We start from the raw sequence: 26,618 nt of genomic DNA, 5'->3' as shown, positions 1-26,618 counted from the left end.
TTCTACCAATAAGACTTCAATTTTATGATTCGCGAATCTGCGAAGTACCTTGCATACTCAGATGTTCATTCTCACTCAAATGCAAACTTTATCAGTGCAAGTATAATACACCATTGTATATCCAACATAGAAAAAACAATCAACAATATTGAACCTTCCACCCTGATCAGCCAATACATTGTTCACGTTTTTTGAGATATAACTATATTTCCTATTTTTCGGAAGGCACCGGCGAGCGGGAGGTTGCTAATAGAGCAGCCGCCTGTACCGACATGGTTTTTCTGTGGTTTCCCATGTCACTCCTATGTTCTATAGGAGAGTTGAATACGGTACAGTGTAGGACCCACAGCCGCATGCATAGGGTGAGGATAGGGCCGATTAGCCAACAATCGAGGGCTGAAAGGGCCGGAATATAATAAAAAATATATATATATTTCCATTTGAGTAACTAATTTTAATCAATTTGTTTACCATTCGTTCTATGAATTTTCAACTTTATAGAAATAGATTCTAAAATTATAAAACTCGACAGCACTGCAGTATGACGGCGCAAAGGCTCAATTTGAAATTTTCCCCTTTGATTCAATGACATTAACTCATTTGGAGCCCACAATACTCGCCATGATAATCTTTTTCAAGCGGAAAGCGGCAGATATCCCGAGTCGGATATTTGGACCTGATAAATCCTGCCTAGAACTATTTTTTCGTCGACTCCCAAGGACAGAATAGGTTTTGAAAGTTCTGTTTTCTATTGTTTTCAAGACCCAGTTTGTGCTGGTTATGTCCCGTTTCAGCATCTGCTAGGTTTTTGAAGGATATGCTCAAAACCTAATGAGACCTATCGAGACCTGCACGATGAATTTTCACCGAACCTGGCCAGACCTATTCAGTGCTCAACCTTTCCACTTCCATCCTCCCCCCTGCCCCTCTCAATCTACCCGCTCTTCATCCATCCCCCTCTGTTAAATATCCTACCTTCCCTCGCCGTACTTTTATCCTCTTCTCTTTGGAGATACATCAGCCTGATAAATTCAAATAACTATTCATCTCTAACCAACAATTTGGGAAATCCGATGAATGTTAACTTGACTTCATTATCCCTAAATGAGTTCACAACTTTTTATTATGGTTCATCGAAGCGTAAATGTTATGAACAATGTTATTGGCGTTTTTACCCCACATCCTTTTTCTTTTTGACAGATATTTGTTATAGTTCACTTCTGAAATAATTAATATTTTTTCAAGTCAACATGTGCTCATTTATTGAAAATTTCAATTAATCAAATTAGGAAGTGAAGGCATGTTTTTGATCGTTTTGAGATGAATCAATATATTTTTTAACATTACATTCAGGCACTTTTTTCTTACATCATAATCATAAATCCATTAGGATACATCACCTTCTTCCACATATTTTGGATGTTGTTGTTCAAAAGTGAATGATTTTTTATAGTTCCATCGTGGGTGATGTTTTTTGTCCTGACGCCATTTCTATGAATAATATGGAGTGTGTACAACGCAAGGATGATTGAAATGTAACGGTTTTCTTAATATAGTAATGTAGTAACGCTGGAACATCATTTTAGTTCTCAATCATAAATATCACGATATTTTTCATGATTTTTAAGGTTCTTCGAAACCAACGGCTTAAGTATACAGACAGAGAGAGGTGTTATCATTATATGATAATCACGAATGTTTCATAAATATCCCCAGAACATTGGATTAATTTTATGATTAAGATTAATTTGACGTTTAAAAAGTAATTTTTCGGAAACATCATCTAATGTACAGATATGGAATTTATCTTGATTAGAGAGCAATATTCATCTCGAGAATATTTGTGATGTTTTTCAACCTTTAGGAGACTAGTTGGTTTCAGTGGTGTCATTGGAACGATAGGGAAATTTCATGGAAAGGGAAAGAGAAGGCAATCACGTATGAAAAAAGTCTACAGAGAATTCGGACATGGTCTATGGGATTTTTTCCTATAGGAAATTGAGAGTTGATAGGATTTAGATTTTTTAGAAATTCATTGTTTCTATAAACCTTTTCTTTATATTATAAGGAAAAAAATCTTTAATGAATCTAAATTATATACTGTTGATTGCCTATAGACAAAAAAATCCTATAGACCATGCCCGAATCCTCTATAGACTTTCCTATAGGATTGCTTTAGGATTTCCTACGGGCTTTCTTATAGGGAATTCTATAGATTTTTTTTTATACGTGAAACTGTTTTACCACACTATTTTATAAAAAACCACAAAAAGGAAATTCATCAAATGCAATAGTATTCATTTATAATTTCGAGAATACTGATTCAAAATGAGTTATCTATTCTTTAATTGGGGATGAAAAATCCCTATCAATCCAATGACACTATTTCTGATACTCGATGATTCAAAAATTTCAGGATTTCATAAATATTCGCCCCAAGAAATCCTTTTATTAAGAATAAAATCCTCTATTTGATGACCATTTTACCATCCCGATGAAATACGTGTGTTGAACAAACGTTGGTAGCAGATTTATCAAGGATGATCAGCAACACCTTAGCGTTTATTGGAAGCCAATTTATTGATGCATTTTGTGTATTCCTTGTGGTCAATGACCACTGCTTCTCCAGCTAATTTGGAAGCCCATTCTGAAAATGGAATAATTTTTATAAAATGAACATATATGGAAAATCCATTGTAATTATAAAAATATAACTGACTGTACAATCCGGCCAATAAACGTTTACAAATGCCTGGTCTTCCACCCTCCCGAGCACCAAGAGCACAATGATTCGCAATAGAATTATCTCCTTTATACACCTGGCTTAGAACTAATTTGACTAAGTATCTCCAATCGAAAGGACCACGATTTGCACACATCAATTCGACCCAGGTAATTGTGTTTTATGGCAGGTAGAATCCACACTTATCAGCTATTTCAACCTAAAACATTACAACGGAACAATCAAAAGGGCATATTATTTGTTGACTTGACTGGAGTGGAAAATTGAATCGGATCATAAAATTCAATTTGATAGTCGGATTGAAGGCCTGACTTGTGTTCATTTGTCATATCAGATGCTAGTAATGACAGAATACTAAAAGCAGTGAAGGAAGAGTGACATTTCTTCTTACTGATGAAAAAACTGAAAACTTAAAGAAGTCATTTTGAGGATTCATTAAGAGTCGATATGCATTGGAAATTACAGCAAAAATTCCATGAGACCAGACGCACATGGCAATTTCGATAATTTTGCAAGCTATGGCCGAAAATATGCGTGATTGAGAGTTCAGTAGTGGTAAGTTACAAATTGAAAGGATTATTATACTATGATATTGAAAGGATTTTCAACATTTTAATACAAGTTGCTAATATTCCTCAAACTTTTGGAATTCATCAGGTTCAATCAAATATGATACAACTGAGATTTATAAATCTCATAAATACCAGCTTTCATTGGTTGCCATAGCAAAAAGCAACTAAAGATCCTGTCTATGGCATGGAATTGATGCCAATGAACCAGAGTTGCTCAATATTCCATTGCAAGAAAGAAAATAAAAAGAACTGAATATTCTTTGAAATAATCATTCACCATTTAATGCTATTCGCAATAATTTTCGTCAAGTTTCTGATTTCGAATAACTATAGAATATTAATTAATTTTTATCCAGAATTATTCTATAACAATGAAGAAGTAATGCCCATTTATTTTCATTCCAATATTTTTTCAGCAGTATAAGTACGTTGAATGTTAAATTGAAATTTGTCATATGATAACTCTTTTGTTCGTTATATCAGAGGAATCATTCCGCCATATTCTAGGATCTTGAGTTCTTCGTGTCCTTGCTTTTTTTGGAAGTTCTATTGAGAAAATATTTTTGAAAGTTAAACATTTCAATTTCATTCTTTTCACCATAATTAATTAATTGAAAGGAAAAGGAAGGATCTCAAATGATAATCTTCAGAATGAAAATATTTATAATATAAATATAGCATATTACGGCCCGGGTATATTATTTCCAGAACATTATGTAGTCTGTCGTCCGTCATTATGAGGGAAAGTCATGCACTTTGCAAAAATCCTCTGGAGTATGTACACAGACAATAACGAACCGAAAATGCTCTTTGGCGAGATTCGTAATATTTCAAAGGATTTGGGAATACACATGGAGGCCTTCAATTGCCATTTGAGATGTTACCTGTCTAGAGATAATGATTCAACTTCACACACATCAATCCTCCATAGAAATAACAGCTGGATGCCTCATGTGTATTTCCCATTTTACGTTGCAAATGATAACTATTCGATAGTAAAAGTGAAATTGAAAAATTCTTAAAAATATAACTAATCTCGCTAAAGAGAGTTTTTTTGTAATTTATTGTCTATGTGCAGTGCAGTGAATTTTTTTTTTCAAGTGCACTATTTCCCTCAAAAAAAATTGAACGATGGCGATCATATCCTAAACATAATACACCCTGGCCTTAAACCCTCATTTATTCCTCAAATTGAATGATTTCGAAATAAGAAAGTTCCATAAAGATCTAGAATCGTGATTAAAAGCCTATTTTTCAATAATATGTTTGAATTTTAATCAAGGGCAATTCACTGATTTTTTTTTCAATTGTTACTGTTAACTGGTTCGATACATGCAATTATTTAGGAGAGTTATTTTATAATTATTATTTTTCGACAGAAAACATAATTATCTACGAAATTTGTGTTATAATTGTTATATAAAACAAGTATCCAAGAAACGCAGCCTCATTGCTTATAACTGTTGAAGAGAATAGAATGATAGGCGGATGTTTGTTTGTCAAGGGTTGTTGATTAATTATCAATTAACATTCGTTAATTGAACATCGAAGTATTTACATGTATCTTCATGGAAAATACATTTATCAATTGAATATCTCGTTTATCTTTCTTTATAACTGCTAATTACTTCAAGAATAACCTCTATGATGGAGAATCTAATTTGCCAACTCAATTAAAAAATAAAAATTCTCTTGTGGCAAAACCATTCCAATTCTACGTGCCCTGACACATGTTTTTTCTTACCACTGAACTCTCCCGAAAATCACAATTTCTCTCCAACAGCCTTAAGACAATACTCAATCGATTTTTTCAGGGACTAAACTGTACAAAACTTAGCATACTGTATACAATTTATACCATCAAGAATAAAAACTGACGAGAAATAATGTATTCATTAAACAAAATCTATCGATGCAAATAGGGCCTGGAATCGATCAAGCTCTACTGAGAGAGTTCTAAGAAAACAATGATGGGCATATTTAAATATTTCTTTCTTTCAATAACGATTAAAATACTAAATACTTCGTTTTTCGACATTTGGCAATGTGAAAAATACTAAATACCAGTTTATTTAATATTTAGAGTCTATAAGCAACACTAAATACTTTATCATCCAGTATTTTGAATATTCCAAAATACAAAATGATTGAGTATTTAGTATGTATAAATATCAAATACCTATTTATTTGGTATTTAACAGCTTTCATTTACTATTTTCCAGTATTTGTTCTGTTTTCATGATCGAATCTAAGATTATTGAAATGCTTCCCCGGGATAACATGGAAAGTTCTAGAAAGTTGTAAAGCGGTTCAGACTGTTACATCTTCTGGACAATTCTACAAATTTCTCGATTGATCCAGGGCCTTACAAAATGCTTCAGGATCGACGTTTAACCCTTCCAATTATTTCAGGTAATTTCAATCAAGTATGGATTCTGTATGGATCAAGTGGTTTTCACGTGAATCAAGTCTGAAATTACTTAAATAATGAATTTCCTACTTTGGACTTATTGCATTCTATATTTCAAAGAAAAAAAAGGATACGAAATGCATTCTCATAAATTGATGATGAATACTGAATACTTTTGTATATATGACTTATGGAAGTACTCAATAATAACGACTTCAGTATTTAGTATTTTTTAAAGTACGAAATATTTAATACTAAATATTGAAATAACAAATTGATTCTCATTATAGGAAAAGTTTGATATGAAGAAAAATAAGATTATGTCACATGAAAATTCCGATTTTTCAGAAGACACACACTTCCATCATGAAGTGGTAAAATAGGATAAGTGCTTTTTTTAAAAAAAAATTCTTCCCTCAAATCGACAGTTCCATCAGTTTGTTAAATTTTTGAGTTCCGCTGAGAAATTTCAATTTTTGCACTTATCCTACTTTACCATTTCATGACAGTCTTGAGGCACAATCGGGAGACAGCAATTTTAGGTTTCAACGAGTTCAAAAAGTGGATCATCACCAATGGGGGTTGACAATTGATTGAGTATTGTCCAGAGAATATTTAGAAATCAAAGACTTGTTGGAGATTTGGTCCTATTTCTTGCAAGAGGCAAATTTGTTTTTAAAAAATAATTGAAAATATTACACAGAAATAAATTCAAATCAAAATGAATAATGTGATATCCCAAGACAATTGAAAGAGAAATGGCATTCAAAAAAAGCTATTCGCGATAGTAATAAATACCTAACATTTATAATATTTTACTTTCGTCAATCAAAAACGAGGAAATTCTTCATTCAACAATAACTACTTTTAATTCTAAAATGGAATATTTTTTCTTTGAGGATACTTATTATGCGATTGAGACGAAAAAAAAAAACTTGAAGCAAGAATTTTCAAATTCTTAATGTAGGGGAACAATAACCCTCAATGAAGTAAATTTTTTTTTGGCTCATTATTCCTAATATTTTTTTGGTCTTAATCTTCAATTGAGGAAGAAATACTGTCGGAGAAAAGTAAAGTGAAGTTGCCTTCCATATAAAAAACATTCTGCACAATTGAAATAATGGGGAGAATTGTGGAGACAATTAAGTCCGACCTATTTTTGAGTATTTTTTAAGAGCAGTTTCTTAATTGAAACGACAAATTATACCTCAAGCCAAAATGTTTAACAGCCTTTGTCAACAGAATGGGAGGCGGAATTAATTTCATCCGTACAGTACACCCATAAGTGAAACATAATCATTTCTTTCTTTTTCTTACCATACCATCACCCGGCTTATAGAATTTATCAGGCAATGACGTAGACATTGAGCTTCCAGTCACAGGTGGACTTGGTTCTTCAGAATTGAAGATTAATGCTCTAAAAAGTATTTCTTGATAAGTCAGCAGCTCCCTCGGCACTGAAAATGGCACAACTCATAATATGCGTTCAATTTCCTTTTCATTCTATAACAATCTATCAACTATTTGACAATCATCAATGTATAATGTCTCTCAAAATTACAAAGGTAATACGTTTGAAAACTCACCAGGACGTGGTAGATGCTTTGCGAGAGCTCGAGCTAGACGATTTATATTCTCTTTGTTAGTACTTTTGATTAGGTTTATGTCACCATCAGGGTCTTCATCGGGATAATTACGCCAATCCTCATCGTAGTCATCACCAGGGGATTCAGCATGAGTTGTGGAGTGAGATGATTCAGGGGTTTTACGATTCCTTGAGTTAATACTGCCATCATTAGGCTGATGTTCAGCATCTGCATTTGAATCCTGAGTATCATTGCCAATACTTTCTGTCGACTCCTCATCATCAGAGTCAGTCTCCATACTAATCGTTGATTGATCTCTCACGAATTTCTCGTGATCTGTGAGTTGAGATGTACCTTGATGGCTAGAATGCTCAGAGGATAAATTCCGTGGTATCTCAGTTGTAACAGCAATTTTTGAGGCCTTTGACGGAGATTCTGGAGAAGTACTGGAGCCAAGTGGATGAACTGTGGTCAACTCTGTAAGTACTGGGGTGTTCTGATCACTGGGACTGACGTTGAGGCTACCTCGTATGGTCTGTGCTGATTGAGTTTGCTGAATATCACTCTCAGGGGCCGTCTGATGGTGATGAACCTCGGGGACTGGAGGTTGAGTATTCCACCAACCTTGCCCAAATGGATCAGTCTGATACTGGTCACCGTAGGAATTCATCGATTGAAGATGGTGATTTCCTGATACTGGAGATTGTGAGAAGGGATAAAAATTGTAATTCATGGGAGAGTCATAACAAGACGAGTGTGGAGCAGAGAGGGGGTGTGTTGGCCATGGTGGTGCTGGGGGTTCGTTCCTCTGGGGGTTCCCCTGATTCTGAGAATAACTGGGATGAGTACTCTCTTGAACTTGGTATTCAGCCATGTTTGCACCTTGGGACGACCAATATGGAGCCTGGTGCTGGGGTATTTGATGGGAATATGAGAACATTGGTTGTATTTCTCGACCTCGCCCACTGTCTGCCGTCGACGTTCGATTATTTTCAAAATTGAGTGACTGACTTCCAGAGTAGCAATCGCGTCTGTTGGGAGTATCCAGAGCAGAAACACTTTTTTGGAGGGAACGTTCTTTCAATACCTGTGAGTGTGGTATTGAAGAGGACTCAGTCATTATCACATTCTGAGAATATTGATGTTGAGAAGTTGAAGTGGTAACTCTTGATGCTGCTGATGCGGATTTACTCTTCTTCAATCTGCGGACACTCCCAAGCTTAGACGTTTCGCCCCTGGCTGGACTCTTAATGGTGTGATGCTCTGATGACATCCTTCGAGGCTTCTTGCCACCTGGAGACTCATCAAGGGGAAAAATTGCTGGGTCCTGAATTATCTGATTATTAACTTTCCTTTGATTTGATTTCCTCACGTTATCAATCAATTTTTCTTGTTGTGATTTTTCTTTTCGATTGAGAAGGACTTGACTTGAGAATAATTTGGTGGAAGCATCACTGATATCACCTTCTGCTGTGAGGAATATTTTCTCAAGCTTGTCCCGATCCTCTAAAAAATAAACCCACGAAGGATTGTTGTTCATCTAAGGAAATATTCTTGAATGTCTTTGAAACCAGTGGGCTTCGAGGAAAATGGTAAGATCATTTGACATTTTTTATTAGTGCCACCAGTGCCAGGAATGTTCACAAAATTACTCGAGTTGACAGAAAATGTTTGAAAATTCATTTGCAGAGTATTTTTGTCGAATACATCTGCGAGATTTATACGAGATTTATGGAAAAATGTGGAGAGAACCCCTAACTTTCTCTCCAAAAGAGGTCTCCTCGATTTTTCTTCCCAACCTATTCTACTTGTTTTCGAGATATTCGTCAAATACTATGATTATTCTATAATCAACAATACGCATAAATCAATAAATTCTATACATTCACCTATGGGGCAATTTTGATGAGTATCGTTGAAACTACTGAACTCATAGAAAATTCTCAAATGGCCTTTTATGTAACCCATAACATACACTACAAAAAATGTAATTACACATTTTTCTCCCAACCGACTGATTCCACAGATATTCATAAAAAACTATGATGTTTCGATATTTGACTTTTTGCGGGAAATATCCATCCATCTCGCAAACAAATAATTTTAAGAGGAAATATCGATGAAGAAAAAAAAAATCATTGTTTGAAAAATTCCCCAGAAAAAATCTGTTTACACTTTTTCTCTTAAATCACTCGTCATTGAAATTATTACACATTTGATGAGGTGTGGAGAATGTAGTCATTATGTTCCATCATTTCACTGTAGGATTGCATCTGTCAAATTATAAATTACCTCAACTTCATAAACGTATGTAATTACCTTCGATAGCGATGATTTTGGCTTTGTGGAAGGACGTGTTGTTCTTTCCATCTCCCCATTTCAAAGTCGTTACACAACCCACAATTTGGTCCGTTTTTTTAATTGTCTTCAGGTCAACAATATTTGAGTCGTGGCTGTTCAACCACCATACTAACGCCCACTTTTTTTTGGATTTTGCCATCCTACAAATGCACTGAATTGGATGTTGCGAAGTATTGCAGTGTTTTGAGGTTAGAAACCACTTCGTCCGTAATCGTTGTACACTCGATGCAGTATTAAAAGAGAATAGTTTTTGGAACTTTATAAAACGAAACTTTCACTTCAAGTTAACTACCGTTCCAATTTTCTCTACTTGAACACTCAACTTGGATGACAAAAATCTTCGGAATATCAAACGAATAAACACTGAACTCTCCATTCAAAAAGACGAGGACACACGGGCGTCTGAATCTGACAAGGAGGAGACGTGAATTGAACAATCGCAACGCCGGAAACGAACCAAACCCCCGTGTTTCCATCGTTCTTCTCATCTTTCTTCGTACATATTCTTGATGATTCTTGTTTACATCAAGAAATTTAACAATTAACATTCCCCTACCCTTCTCCGACGCAGAGATTAACAGTAAAATTCTGCAATTGAAATATTTAGTTAATAAATCGATTCATACTACTGTTATACTCCAAATTGCTCATTCAGAATCCAGAGTGTCAATCTATTGTAGGGGCAGGTCAATACAGGTGGATTGTAAGAAAAAAAAATCGATTATAGGCATTTTTTCATTGAAAAGGGCCTCTGTAGGTTACAATGTCCCGCAAGGCTTTAGATCAGTTGTGCGAAAAAAGGAGACGACAGAAATTGCGAGTGTTATTGCGAGAGGATCAGCAGGAAAATAATGACGAAGAGGAACTTCTGCCTGGGAGAATACATCATGAGCAGTGAGTACATAATTTTTCGTTTGTTCCTTCCATGAAATTCTACATAAAGGGCTTTGTTTAATTGTTGACTGTATTTCAGGAGGGACAGAAACGTTCCTGAGGAGGACGAAAATGATATTGACATGTGAGTATCGATATTCTCAAGTAATGAATATGAATAGTCACTTTAGCTTGAAATCATTAAAAATATCTGATTTTAAATGTTTTTTGGTATCCTTCGTTTGTTATTTTGTTATAAGAAACGTACATGTCCCGATCCCTGCGAAAATATCAGGCTGAGATTTCGGTTATTTACTAGAAGATTTGTGAATGACATTTGTGTAAAATTCAAGAGAACAGAGATAATGGAGAGTGAAGAAAAATTAACACATGATTTCATCAATGGAGCCCTGTCTAAGATCATTACGAAGATGAAGAAATTAAGTTTCCGTATGAATAAAGAGAAACTCATTCCTTTAGAAACTCAATGAGTTGCTCATATCTTTTATAAAGTCTTGAGTGTCCATTTTGCCTCGCTTATCCCTAAAATAAAATTCCTCATTCAAGATAATTGACAGAGTAACTATTTTGTAGGAAAAAAACTTGAAAAACGCAAACAAAATTCTATTCATTGGGACCATTCAAGTATTACGTCAGCATGGTTAGGGGGAGGGGGGGGTCGAAGATTTCTGACATTACGTATTATCAACATAGGGAACATATAGGAAATATGCTGACATGGTGGAGGGGGGGGGGGCAAAATTGACAGAAAATTTGCTGACGTAATACTTGAATGGTCCCATTGATAAAGAGTGATTCAGTAATAATCGACAGATATCTAAGGAATAAATAGGCTTAGTGAGAAATGGCAAGAGATCTTTTTGTGGAAAATCGGATTCTCTACAACAAATCAACTTTGACGTTTTTGTCTAAATACGCTCGTTTCAGAGATATTTCCAAAACCTCCGAAAATATGAAGAAATTCCAATGCCCATCCATCAGTTGCTAATTGCTGAATCATCTTCCCCTTGTCTCCATTGCACTTCACAACTCCAGGAAGAGTTTTTGGTGATGATCTTCGACTCGGAGAGATTGTATCTTAACATCTGCACATCGAATGTTGCCCATTATTATGATGAATCCAAACGTTTAATTTTATTTCTACAGGGATTTACCGGATGAGGTGGAAAATGCACAGGGAGATGTGGATGATGTTGTGAATGAGAGAATGAGTGAAGGAGAGTCCGGAAATTCTGTGAGACACTCTGGAACAGGAGGGAATTCGTCTACTAGTAGTAATGGCAGTAACGATGTAGAACGGGAGCCAAGTCAACCCGCATCATCGATAGATGATGGAGAAAGTTCTGAAGGTTCAGCCAATGGGCGTGAAGAAGATTTTGAAGATGAAGCTGGGGATGATAGTGAGAGTGAAGCAGAGAGGAGCGACGTAACTCAAGATGAAGTATCAGACAGCGAAGAAGATGTATTTGAAGATGCAAATGACGATGCCGAAGAGAGAGCATACGATGCACAGTTCCCAGTAGATGATGATTGGCAAAATGTGCGTCCTCTTTATGAAGGAGCGCCATTAACTGTTGGACAAAGCATGCTCTTGATATTATCAGTGATGTTACGTCATAACTTAAATATGTTATGCGTAGCTGACATAATTGCAATCATCAATTTACACTGTTTACAAAATGCACTGAAAAAGAATACTCTTTCAGCATTCCAGAAGTATTTCTGCTTAGATCAGTCTGCTATGAAAAAGCATTATTACTGCTCAAAATGCTTCAGGAATTTGGAATCTGCGGCACAACAATGTCCATCATGCCCTCGCCAGAAATCCAAATATTTTATTGAATTACCCTTCAGTGAACAGTTGAGAGAGATGTATCGTCGAAGAAATTTTTATGATCTTTTGCAGTGGCGCTTCCAACGTCCAGTACAACCTGAAGGAAGCATGAGTGATATTTACGATGGGGCATTCTACAAGGAATGGATGGAGAACGGGTTCTTGATGAATCCCCACAATATTTCTTTTAGTTGGTATACAGATGGTGTACCCATCTATAAGTCCTCTCAGATCAGTATTTGGCCGATTTATTTAACAATCAATGAGTTACCTTTCGAGCATCGCAAGAAAATGGAAAATACATTGTTGGTTGGCCTCTGGTACGGGGATAAGAAACCTAATGCGAATACCTTTATATACAAATTTCGGCCTGAGATTGAAAAAATTGTTGGAGGAATTGAAGTTTATCTGCCAGATAACAGTATCATCACCGTCAGAGGCGTTATCTTGATGGGTACGGGCGATTTACCAGCGAAAGAAATATTTCTCAATTTGACCCAATATAACGGTCATTTCGGATGCCCTACCTGTTATGCTGAGGGTGAAAGTGTTCGAATTGGTGACAGGAGCCACGTATGGGCATACCACTATGAACGTCAGCCTCGTTTGAGAACTTCGCATGAAACCGAACAGCACGCTCGTGAAGCGGGTCCAGATGACCCGGTTATGGGGGTGAAAGGTCCTTCAGCACTATCCAAGCTAATGCCCGACTTCATGAGAGGGATGGCCATCGATAGGATGCATGGAATTGAGGGCGGTGTTGTGAAGAAGATGTTGCAGCTCTTCTTTGATGTTAAGTTCAGTACATTCCCATTTTCACTTTACCATGTTAAGGATTTGATTAATGCTCGATTAATAGCTATAAAACCTCCCAAATTCGTTCACCGCATGCCTCGTTCGGTGAATGATTTAACGAATTGGAAGGCCTCTGAGTTGAAGTTCTGGTTTTTTCATTTTTCAATTCCAGTTTTGGAAGGCATTCTACGGAATGATTATTTCCAACACTATCTTCTCTTAGTGACAGGAATAGCACTACTGAATCGTGACCTTATCACAAGAGAAATGCTTCAAATAGCCAAGGATTTCATCCACGAATTTGTCCGGAACTTCGAAATTCTCTATGGACTCCGTTTCTGTTCGATCAATCTCCATCAGTTATTGCATTTGGTAGATAAAGTTCATGATTTAGGACCGTTGTGGGCTCACTCGTGCTTCCAATATGAAAATTTGAATGGACAATTTGGAAAATTGGTTCATGGAACATGGCATCTCGACTCACAGATCATCAAAAAACACGAGAAAATCATTGCAATGGTAAGAAACATTGAAACATTACCAGATGGGAATATTCGTGACTTTTGTTTGAGCAGAAAGCGCCAGGTGCGAATTATCGAGGACATTTTCTCACAGGCCCATAGTGTTGGGACCTACAAAGAGCTATTTGAAGTACCCGACATCATCCAACAAGCACTGAGGAATGAAGGCTATGATGAATATTCCAGGATTCTTGAATACATGAGACTCCTGAAGGATAAAAAGCTATATGTTTCCAAAAAGTATCCACGTTCATTGCAAACCGATTCCCATATAATAAGATATACTGGATTGGACGGAAATTGGGCTCTGGGAGCAGTTTCTAGCTTTCTGAAGCTAATTCCACAGTGCCATTGCATTGGAGATTGCAGGTGCCGAGGTGTTCATCTCGCAATTATAAAGAAAGTGGCGGATGATGACATTTTTCTGGTGAGAGGGGCTCAACACATAAGTACTACTGCTTCGCTGCTACACAAATGCCATATTACTGATGAGATAAAGGCAATACAGTTAGGCTGTATAGAAACTGTCTGTGTGCATATGAATGTGGCTGACCAAATGTACGTAGGGATACCCGTAAATCAGCAAGATCTCGAATGACATGGCGTCGATATATTTTGAACTGGTAAATATGAAGAATCCATATTTGAAGGGATATTTATTTTCGCTCCATCTGTAACAGTTTCACAGAAATTTATGACTTTTTCAGATGATAATGACTACAGTTCCAGTTAAGTTGTTCCAGAGAAAGGCATTGAATCTCAGTAAAGGCATAACTGGGTGCTGGATAATAATCATAATGGAGATATCAAACTATGACATCAATCATCATTCTGTTCCTGAAGATGACAAGAAACCTTTTTTGTGGCCCATGAAATGTTCCCCAAGAGAGTCTTTGACATTTTTTGTCAAAATCATTGAGAGTATCCTCGCATTCATTCTCCTCATTAGCACCAGTGACAGTACCCGTTTCCTTTTCAATCTCATAAACAATCCCTATTAAATCGCAACAATCTCTTGATTATCAGATACCAATGAAGGTGATGTAATATGCACAGCAATGGATCCCACCGTCATTCACTTGAATCCAGAAGATCAACCCCAAAACATCATGCTGAAGAGCAGGGGTTTCTGAATGACTTGAGTGCGGGAAAGATAGTTTATAAGGGGACTGGAGGGACTGCGGATAATCCGAGACAGAGTGAGTCTAATGTTAGTGGCAAGGTGGAGAATGAAATGGATATGCCATCGGGGAGTCGCTCGGGGGATAATTCTGCAAAGAGTTTATCGAGTGCTTTGTCTGTAATTCGAAAGCTGAGCACACGTGGGGTGCAGAGAAACGCTGATTTACCATTCAGAGAGTCCTATAGGTACCACAATACCAGTGGAGATTCAATTTCATCTCGGGAGAGTAGAGATGCTGATTCAGAATTGTGCGCTGCTGCTGCCACTGTTCCATTGCCAGAGAATTCAGCTTTAAATTCGAGAAGGTTAATTTATCGACGTTGTATCATCGAATGATGGCGGAGAAACTCATGCTCAATAAAGAAAGTACTTTTTAATCAGAGTGTGGATTTTAATTCGGAAATTGAACTCTTAAAATAATTTATTATGAAAGTAATTCGACAATGAACATCAGATGGCAATTAATATCCATCACAAATTCACGTGTCGATTTAGGGAGAAATGTCAACAGAGCTTTTCCGTCTGTGTTTTTATTTTCTGTAAAAAATAGATTCTGATATTTTTCTCCAAGCCCACAAGTTCTAGAGGGATTCGCATAATACAGCATTAGAATTTTTGAAAGCTCTCAAGCCATTTGTAAATGTTAAGTGTTTTTATGTTTGTAGAGGATTCAATGACGGAAAAAAAGGTCTGTTGACGTTTAGAGATAGTCAATAATTTATAATTAATTGTAATAACTTAGAGACACTGTCAGTAAGATGTTTATGTAATTATTCGAGGGATCAAGACTACGCAATTAATTGAATAATTCATTTCAAGTTGTTGATTGATATTTTTATTTTCATTATGAATTCTGTAGGGGAGTGGTGAAAAATAACAGAACCGGATCAGTAGATTCTTCACATGTCATCAAACAATGAATCATTTCGAGGGTGAATCTCTCTAGAGCATAATAAAAAAAACAATTTCTTTATATTTTTGTCATAATCTCCTGAAATCTCTCAATTAACAAAACTATCGAATTTAATTTAAATTAAAAAGCATTCCTTTGAGATCTTCTTGGATATAAAATTATCTCTATAATGCGTGGTTTGAAGGGAAAAGATGAAAATAATTTTATTTTTTCGTGTGAATATGGACATCTACAAAAAACTGCTCTTGAAATTTTTTCAGCAACCTACTTGTTGGCGAGATGAATAGACACTCAGAAGAAGATGTCAAATAGGAGCTGCTACTTTTCTGCAGTGTTTTTTAGCTGTGGAAATTATATACGATAAGAGAAGTTTTCTGCGTTACCATCTGTGCTGATAACAAAGTTTCGTGCTAACTCCGAAAATCCCCATAAAGGCCCATGTATAAGAAACGCCTTTGATTGTTGATTACTTGAAAAAAAATCTATAAAAATTGCAGAACAATTCATACATAATCCAACTAGCATTATAAATATGCCATCTTTTTTTTTTAACGATGAAACAACTTAATAAATACTAAAATACTGAAGTATTTAGTATTGGGTTCGTCCATCAATAATGAATACAAAAGCATTCAGTAATTATCATCAATTAATCAATATATATTTAGTATTTTTCTTTTCGGAAATAATGAAAGGAATTAGTCTAGAATAAGAAATTTATGATTTGAGTGATTCAAGAAAACTGTCAAATACTAAATAAATAGGTATTTGATATTTCATACCTATTTATTAATATACTCGTATTTTGGAGTATTCAAAATGCTAAATAGTACAGTATTCAGAATTTTGTTTAGACTCTAAACACTGAATCAATTGATATTTAGTATTTCTGACAATACCAAACGTTCAATACCGTCGGTCCTATTTCTATCAGCATTTGAATGAAAAATATTTAGATATGCCCAACATCGTTCTAAATTGCACTGATTGCAAGGGAAGGTGGGGTAAAGTGGAACGTTTGGGATCCACCCTAACTCTCAATATCTCTGTTCATGAACGAAGATATTAAAAATTGAAGTAGATCAAAATTGTTTTCCATTTTGCTCCACTCTCCTCTGATAGGGAACATTTTTTATTTATCTATTAAAGTTTAATAATTAAACTAACGCCACCGCGGCCCCGGCGTTGATCACCGTGTAGGTGCCCTTTCTCAATGCTATATTCTCAATGTCCAATGTCCATGCAATCCCCGATTCGATTAGTCGAATAAGAATCATCGATTTTCTCCATAAAATCCGCCATGTTCGATTAGTGACCCATGTCTTTTTTACTATAGGAAGGAATAGGATTACTATAGGATTCTTCCCTCAACTCGTTCTATGGATCATAAAAGAAAACATCCCATGGGAAAAAAATTGGTTTTTGAATGAATAATTAACGTTAATGACTGATTGAAAGTTAGGTATTAGAACGCCCGGTCCGCTCGGTGTGACGTCACAGCACTGTAGGCGCACTGAACTGCTAACGTGCGAGAGAGACCGTGCGAGTCGCCGGCGTCGGGGTTCGCTGAGGGAGCGAGTGAGAGGCGCGACGACTCTCGTGCCGTGACGCCACAGCACGCTAGAGGCCTCCAAAAAGCGCACTTTTCAATCAACGATTCTCTGATTGGAAAAAGCAAATTGGAGGGTTATAAAAACACTTTTCCGCAATCGTATCGAAATGTACTGATAAGATTGTTGAAACCACTATATTCCGAAAAAAAAATTGGGTATGTTCTCTATTGTGATATTATTCAAATTTATTTTTGAAAAAATGAAAAATAACATGATGTGTTCATTTCACCGAGATATTTGGCAATGATATCTCTATTATCATATGGGACTTCATTATTATTAACTCTATACTTAACCTTTTGACATTTCTGTTGAAATAATTGATTTTCATTATTCATTAATTTATCGATAATTAAGATTCTTCATATCTTCCAATAAATTGGTAATTGGTCACGTGATCACTTGAAGAATAATTTCTTTCAAAAAGGGTACAGGATATAGTAGGACTCAAACGAATTTCCTAGGTTTCTTCAGGACTTGATAGGTCTACGCAATATAATAGAGGCTCCGTAGAGCCAAAGAACAATTTAGGTTTTTACAGGTCTCCACAAAAATCGGTCAGAGGATTGATTAGAACCGGAAAGGTCAGTTTAGATCCAGAAAGATCGTGAAAGATCAGTTTAGGTCCAGAAAGATCGTGAAAGATCTTGGTAGGATTTGTCAGGTCCAAATATCCGACTCGGGATTGATTCAGATAGGGAGAGAGGAATAGTCAATTTCATTGATAACTTTGTTCTTTCATTCAAAAAAGTATATTATTAACTATGTGTGATATTTGAATGCTCGTTTAAACGAATATTATTTTTCATGATAACAATCGTCTTCCGTATTTTTATACGTTCGAGAAAATAAACCACGTATCAAAATGATTAAAAAAACTTGCGAAGTATTAATTCTGTGCATTAATGGGCTATGGCATTGTACTCATTATTTTCTTTATTTGTTTGTTACTTGTCTCTTTAATGTGTGATAGAAGCTCACGCACTCAAAGCCAACGAAATTTGACATTTCAAGGATCTTCCCCACAATATCGATGAACGAAGGCCTTTCGCTAGCATTTTGCCTCCACATTGTTGTAACCAGAACGTGAAGGTCTTGCATACATTCTTCTGGAAATTGCAGTAGGTTCCCTTGCCTTAAGTAGTCCATGACTCCTCCAAGTGGCACGTCACTGTATAGTAGTTCGCCATACGTGAATATTTCCCAAAGCACAATCCCGTAGCTCCAAACATCTGAGGAAGTATTAAATGTTTAATGAAGAAAACATTCCGGTGCCATCCATCTGATCGGTAATGACCTCATTGTAGTCGACCGGTAGTTTCGATCATCATTGTAGTATCTACTCAAGCCGAAATCTGCAATTTTTGCTGTCAAGTTTTCGGCTACCAAACAATTACGAGCTGCCAAGTCACGATGGATAATGCCTTTATTGGAAAGATATGCCATTCCATCGGCGATTTCAACAGATATTCTGAGTAATTGTTGTTGCGTAAGTCTAACATTCTTAGCATTCATCTTTTGCAAAAATGTTTTCAAATCAAAGTTTACCATTAGTTCCAAAATAACTCGAATTGGTCGACTATTAGAAATTACTCCAAGTGATTTGACGATATGGTGACTTTCGAACGTTTTCATCAAATGTACTTTATGTAATAAATCGATTTCATCGTCGAAAGTGGCATTGGGAAGTAAAGTTTTTACCGCACATTTTTCGTTTAACGTAGACCTATTTTTTATAATACCTTCGTACACTACACCAAAGTTTCCACCACCAATTTTGTGTAGCATCTCAATATTTTCGACTTCGAATAGTTTTTTCTCCCAGTCATGATCGGCCCTGCCATATATAGCTGTAACGATTATTGCTGGTAACAAGAATTCCGTTTGGAATTGCTGTATGTTTCCAATAGAATGTAGAACATAGAAATATCCAAAGTAAAATTATGATAAGAATAATTGGCCATATTATATATTGAGTACTGTACGGGTTGGCTTCCCAAAAAAATGATCTGAGAGTGAATTTTAACGTTTGTCCCATTTACCGACAACATTATATGCGGATAATTATTCGTTAACCACATCTCAAAGATCAATTTAATTTTCATCAGCCGATCGTGTATCGGATTGACCGTTAAATGTGTACTTTTGATATTTGATGAATTTTGGAATCCAATGAATGATGTCGGTTACGAACAGTTCTGCAAGTTTTTGATAGAGCTCATTTTGTGACACATTGCGACTTCAACAATGAATTGTTTGCAATTTAGATTTGTCGAGCTATGAAATTGAAGATTACGTAGACTGTGGAATCCTTGGGAAGAACCATCGTGTAATTGAATTGGTGGAAATATTTTTTCTCTTTCCATAGCTTGAACTGGAATACAAACAAAACGGAAAAATTTATTTTCAAAAAGTTCAATCGCATGAGGAATAATGCAATCCATGAGTTTAAAAAAAAATTCTATGTATTGTGACGTAATTTCCAAGGTTCACGGAACCCCTCGGTCCAATACGCAGCCCTCTGGCACTCACGTAGAAACTAAAACAACAAAAAGTTGAGCGCCAGGTCGTTATTACCAGAACGACCACTGGAACGAAAGAAACAAAATCAAACTAGCCCTAAGCTCGAAACGGTCTCCCACTAGCTCCAGACGAAGAGACGTGTATCGGTTCCTGAAAGAGCTTAGACTAGACATGTGACTAGGTGAACAAAACAAATAAATTAAACTCAGAATTACGGGGGAAAAATCACAGTATTTAATAAAATTTAAATGACTCGATACATTTCAAGATTAATTAATTGAAAACCCCCGATTTGGTTGTTTCAACCGATCAACTATCATATGACTCCAAAATTAAATAACTCTATAATCATCAAAATAATAAAAGTTTCTTTTAACAAAAATCAGAAAGTGCACACTTAGTCAAATTCGTCAAAAACAATGTCAGAAGAATCATAAAAAATCAGAATCGAAATATCGTCAATACTCATGTAGATTAAACGACACTGAACAATCGAAACCCAAAAATTAGCCTCCGTGACAAGTAAAGCTAGCTGTCCGAAACGAATACGTAAACTCAAGACATCAGGCCAGCGAAACGAAGCAAGGTCACGAGACACACAGTAACTCACGTTCAATGTCCTTCGAAATTATCCAAGTTAAATACCATCCAACGAGAGTCCAATCGTAACCGAAATTAAATACTTCAAAATCTCCAGGGTTACGAAACCTCAATGGTTCACCGAATGGATGGATCTAACGTACAAAATTCTGAACCAAAACAAAAAAAAATGAAATCAAAATTCTAAAATTCCGAACGAACTAATATTTCTAACGAATGAGAGTTTTTAACGAAAACAACATAACTAAAAGATTTAAAGGAAACTGTTCACTGGGCGGACAAAATCTCGTCACTATCAAACAGAGTCGCTCAAAGGCGTGCGAAACGCCGAACATTTTGACTCGATTTTGCCCTCACAAAATACCAAAATGTTTAATCACCACGCTCACCGATGTCCAGACGAAAATCCCAAAGAACTCCCGGCTGCATGGCCGGTCTCAAAACGTCCCAGTGACTTCCAGAAATTCCAAGGAAACCCGGAGAAATACCCAAGGGACGCCAAAGCCCAACATGGCTTCTGAAATGGCGTCGGACAAAAAAAATTTCGGCAGGCGTGCGAAACACGTGCACGCCGTCACCACCAGAACAGAAGTGATCGCTCGACTATGACAGGTGTCGACGCGATCATCAATTGCGCGGCAATTAATTTCATTGGCCGCTGCAATACGACCCTTACTCTCAATTATGATTGGACCCAAAATCTCACGCCTGCGCGCTACTAACTTTGCGCCTGCGCATGACTAAATTAGTTGAATAAATTACCTATTCCAACTAGACCATAATTCCAATTACAATTTAAATAATGTCATCAAATCATAAATAATCTTTAAGCCCTTCCGGCTACCTCCAATCATTTAATTGATCTTGAATCAATAAATCATAGTATTTCACCGGCCCGTCCAGGCCTCGATGATGTAGCAGTCCCGCTCTAATGTAGACTCGCCACTCGTTCATCTGTTCTGCAACGAAGGTCCTCTCAGCGCCATGCTATCACGGTCAACGTTCGAAGCTTTACGTGACTCGGTAGATACTCCAGGTTCTATCGAATTCAAATGGGAATTGACGTTCATGCCAATCATTCCCCGATGTCCCTCGTAGTCCAACAAGTCCTCCAATCATTGAGCGTGTGATTTCGTACGAAATTCAAATACAAACAAAATAATCAGTCATACAAAATTAACTCTAAAAAAAATGACTCTCGTTGAATGGTAGGTTTGACTTCAAGTCTGGTGGCAACCAATCTAAAACCCCAAAAACCACGCGAAGGTCTAAACACCATGAAATGATTTGTAACGAAAATAACACGTTACAGTATGAAATTTGTAAAAACATCCGAAAGTAAATTGACGTTGTTAATAGCAATAATAATATGATGATGATAATGTCGATATTTTTGTTCCTATTTCAATGCAATGTGATAGAAAGCTCGAAAGAAAGCATGCCAACATGAATATGTCAATGTCTTGAATTGACGTTGGAGGCTATCATACCCTAGGTGGTATGATAGCTGCATTAAATTGGAAAAAAAGAACACAGTTTGTGGGAAAAAGCCTTTCGGCATAAAAAACCCAGATTTATTATGAATACACTAAGTTTGGAGGGTTCACTGCGAATGGCGGTGACACATACGATGATTCACACACACATACATACAACACAATGTATTTGTTCGTTATTTTAGTTGTTTGTGACAATGGTTAGCACGTGTCCACACATATAAATATTAACCTACACTAAAACCTTAATAACGCAGGCGAATTTGGGGGTTGATTGGCGCAATCGTTCGTTGCGTCCTTGGAAGCGTGGCTGTCTGCCATGTGGAGGCACGAAATCGTGTGATTTCGTGCCGTTGGTTAATCGTTCGTTCGATCCTTAATTTTATAGCCACTTGCTAGTAAAATTCGTTTCACTAGTGCACTAGTTCGTTGTTAGTTAGTTTAATTTGTTGAACCCATTGGGTTCGTTTGTTTAAAGTCATGATGACTCGATAAGATTTAAGATTTTGTTAGAGCTCGATACATGTTTCAGTGTCGGTGTTAACTAACTGACGCCATAGCGTCCGTCGGCGTGCGTCCCCCTGTCGAGCGAGAAGGTGCTGCCACCATTTGCCGCCTACCTATAACCGTCAGCGCGGGCACATACCAGCGACAACGGCGCCCGGAACGTGCCGCCGCCGCTTGTCGCCAGCATGTGAACGCGGCAGCAGACCTTCGCAGGTGTTACAATGTAACATACTCCCGGCGAAAGCTGCGAAATGTTATTAGAATATAATGTTATAGAGCAGGTCGAATAAGTTCGCATATTTACAATTCTTGATACGCTAGATTACAACTAAGTTACAGGCAAGAGACATAGGCGAGTGATGTTCTGTTTGTAGATGCCGCCAGCAGTTTTGACTGATGCGACTCGAACGATGCCGTCACTCCCAGGGAAGACTTCTACGATCACTCCCAGTGGCCATCGTGCACAGGTGACGAGATCATCCATGAGGAGGACCACTGAGCCTAGTTTGAGTTCCGCAGTTGAGTCATGCCATTTATGACGAGTTTGCAATTCGTGGAGATATTCTTTGTGCCACTTGTTCCAGAAATCTTGTTTGGCCTTAGTGATGAAATTGTACCTAGACAAACGATTATCTGGAACTGAAATAAACGATTTATCGGGCAGCGCGTTGAATGGTCTACCTATCAATAGGTGAGCTGGAGTTATGGCTAAGGGATCATTGGGATCGGCTGAAAGAGTACACAAAGGTCGCGAATTTAAGATTGCTTCGATCTCGATAAGAAGAGTGTTAAGTTGCTCATAAGTGAGCTTGTGATCCCTTAAAACCCGCTTTCAATGATGTTTGAAACTCTTTATAGCCGCTTCCCAAATCCCTCCAAAATGAGGAGACAGTGGCGGACTGAAGTGCCACTCAATGCGCTTGGACAAAGCATAGTTTCCTACTACCTCTTTGAAATCAGGGGTGGAAATCAGATCGTAAATTTCGCTGAGCTCTCTGTTCGCTCCAACGAAATTTGTACCATTGTCAGAATCGACATATTCAGGAACTCCTCTGCGACTGACAAATCTTTGAAATGCTGATAAAAAACCTTCTGTGGAAAGATCAGTGGCAAGCTCGATATGTACGGCCTTTGAAACCATGCAAACGAACACACAACCGTAGGCCTTGAGGAAGGATCGGTTGCGATCCTTCTTCTCCTTGATGAGAATTGGTCCAAAGAAATCGACACCTGTGCGCGAGAAAGCTGGTGCTTCGTTGACTCTAGCTCTAGGCAAATCAGCCATCTGAGCGTGAACCAACTTTGGTTTCTGGCGGATGCATTCAACACATTGACGGACAAGTGTCCTAATTTGATCCTTGCCGTTTAAAATCCAGAATTTTGTTCGAATGGCGTGAAGAGTACTTTGGATTCCTANAAAATCCAGAATTTTGTTCGAATGGCCTGAAGAGTACTTTGGATTCCTACATGGAGATTTGACTGATGAACCTGTCGAATGATCATATCCGTAACAGGATGTTTACTAGGCAGCAAAATGGGATGTTTTTGATTGTAGGAAAGTTCCGACCTCTTGAGACGTCCCCCCACACGAAGGATTCCCTTGTCATCCACGAATGGATGTAATTGATCAAAGGGAGTTCCCTTCAAATATGAACGGACTGGACCCTCCGAAGACTGTGTCGTCGAAAGCCTTCGGAGTTCGATGGAGAATCGTTCGTGCTGAACCATCAAGACGATGCGATATTCGGCTTCGTGGATTTCCTCCACCGAGAGTAGACGATTCCAAGGAGCTTGTGAACNAGAATCGTTCGTGCTGAACCATCAAGACGATGCGATATTCGGCTTCGTGGATTTCCTCCACCGAGAGTAGACGATTCCGAGGAGCTTGTGAACTCTTCCAACGCAAGATGCGAGCAACAACTCTCACCAATCGTTCGAAGTTCGAGAAACGAGTGTAAATGGATTCAGATGAAATGTTAGTGAGCAGGCAGATGCTCTTTTTTAGTCCAGGCACTTGAGTAACCGAAGGTTCGATCAACTGTGGCCATTGGGATTGGTCGAGAATCAACCATCTAGGACTTGAGGTCCAGAGAGAATTTTTGACGAAATCGGATGGAAGTTGTCCTCGAGACAATGCGTCAGCTGGATTGTCCTCAGATCGGACATGTCTCCAGCTAACTTGATTTCCTAACTCTTGAATGTCTGCAACCCTGTTTGACTCGAAAGTTCTTAAAAGATGAGGGGCTTCCTTGAGCCAGCAAAGAACGATAGTGGAATCAGACCACAAATAAACCTGATCAATGGAGAAGTCCAACTGAGCCTTAGTTTCAAGATATAATCTTTTGAGGATGGTAGCTGCGCAGAGTTCCAATCGAGGAATGGTAAGTCCACTCAAGGGTGCTACTCGCAATTTACTGCAGACTAGTTTGATTGATACATCACCTAGTGGATTGCTAGATTTGATATACAGACACGCCCCATATCCATGAATGGAGGCATCACAAAATCCATGGATTTCGACTCGAGAATGATTAAGGATCAGAATTTGTCGAGGAAATGAGATTTCTTGCAACCTTGGTAGTTGAAGTGCTAATGATGTCCACTTGGTGTGAATGTCTTGAGGAAGAGACTCATCCCAAGTGATCTTAGCCTTCCAGCAGTCTTGAATTAAGACTTTAGCGAATAATGTTACGGGACCTAATAACCCTAATGGATCAAAGATTTTCGACAATTCAGAGAGGAGTTTACGTTTTGTTGCAGCGACGTTAGTATCAACTTGATTCAAAGTGTACCGCAACAGATCATTCTGGGCATCCCATATGATTCCCAAGGTTTTCTGGACTGGATCATTTTTGATCAAACAGTCTAAATCGAAGAATTTTTTATCGAAGGTGTTCAAAGCTGAACGATGATTAGACGACCATTGACGAATGATGAAACCACCGCGTGATAATAAAGCAATCATCTCATCACGGATAGTTAATAGTTCATCCAAAGAATCGGCCCCGGAAATGAAATCATCGACATAAAAGTCACGAAGGAGAAGTTTACTGGCACGTGGAAAATCGTGTGCTTCATCACGGGCAAGTTGCTGAATAGTACGAACTGCTAGAAATGGAGCGGCGGCTGTACCAAAAGTCACAGTGTTGAGTTGAAAAGTTCGAAGATTCCCCTGATAGGGCCATAAAACCTTTTGGAACTGTCGATCATCTGGATGAACCAGGATTTGACGATACATTTTCTCAATGTCCGCCGTGATGACATAGCGATGAGTGCGAAATCGAAGAACTTGTTCAAATATGGTATTTTGGATAGTGGGACCAACCAGGAGGGTGTCATTGAGCGAAATGCCCGTAGAAGTTTTGGCTGAAGCGTCAAACACTACACGAACCTTGGTGGTCTCACTGGAGTCCTTGATGACAGCATGGTGAGGAAGATAATACCCACCTTCAGTTTCATCACAAAGAGTCATATGGCCAAGAGAAATGTACTCCTCCATCACTCTGATGTACTCGGATTTCAGTGGAGGATTCGATGAAAGTTTTCGGTCTAACGAAGAAAAGCGTTTGAGGGGCTGCCTACGAGATTCACCTAGATTCAATTTGGAATCTCTGAATGGAAGTCGAATTATGTATCTTCCACTAACATCACATTTGGTATGTGTAACATAATGTTGTTCGCAAGAAATTTCATCACGAGATCGAACGGGTTCATGATCAAAGTCTTCAACATACCAGAAACGCTCAATTAGTTTGTCCAATTTGACGACATTGCACGGAGTGGTTGTTGAAGAAGTCAACATCTCAGACCCTCCGGCGACGATCCAACCCAAACGAGTTTTCTGTAAGACGATGGCAGAATCTTTATGGCAGAGTTTAATCTGACCAATGGATAAAACCGACAATGTGGTGTTGGATGCTAACAAAAGGTCGATTGACCTTGGTAGATGAAACTGAGGATCAGCGAGTTGAACATTCTTAGGGATGCTGAATTGATTTCGAGGGAACGTGTCATTAGGCACTGCATCGGCAATGTTTGGCACTAGTAAAAAATTCAATCGTTGTTTG

At 37.6% G+C, this 26,618-nt stretch overlaps 1 protein-coding gene across 1 annotated transcript; it reads right to left on the bottom strand.

Moving 5' to 3' along the window:
* Positions 1 to 22,879: 22,879 nt before the first annotated feature.
* On the bottom strand, positions 22,880 to 26,353 carry LOC107042095. The gene is made up of 4 exons (XM_015262976.1): positions 24,479 to 26,353; positions 24,019 to 24,270; positions 23,572 to 23,860; positions 22,880 to 23,280 (listed from the first exon to the last, which is right to left on the bottom strand). The coding sequence occupies exons 1-4, from the start codon at positions 26,351 to 26,353 to the stop codon at positions 22,880 to 22,882; spliced, it is 2,817 nt and encodes a 938-aa protein (XP_015118462.1).
* Positions 26,354 to 26,618: the final 265 nt, after the last annotated feature.

The sequence above is a fragment of the Diachasma alloeum genome, unplaced genomic scaffold (genome assembly GCF_001412515.2).
Source record: "Diachasma alloeum isolate Michigan unplaced genomic scaffold, Dall2.0 Dall_scaffold_00415, whole genome shotgun sequence".
Classification (NCBI taxonomy): domain Eukaryota; kingdom Metazoa; phylum Arthropoda; class Insecta; order Hymenoptera; family Braconidae; genus Diachasma; species Diachasma alloeum.
This window is presented reverse-complemented; position numbering and strand designations above follow the sequence as displayed.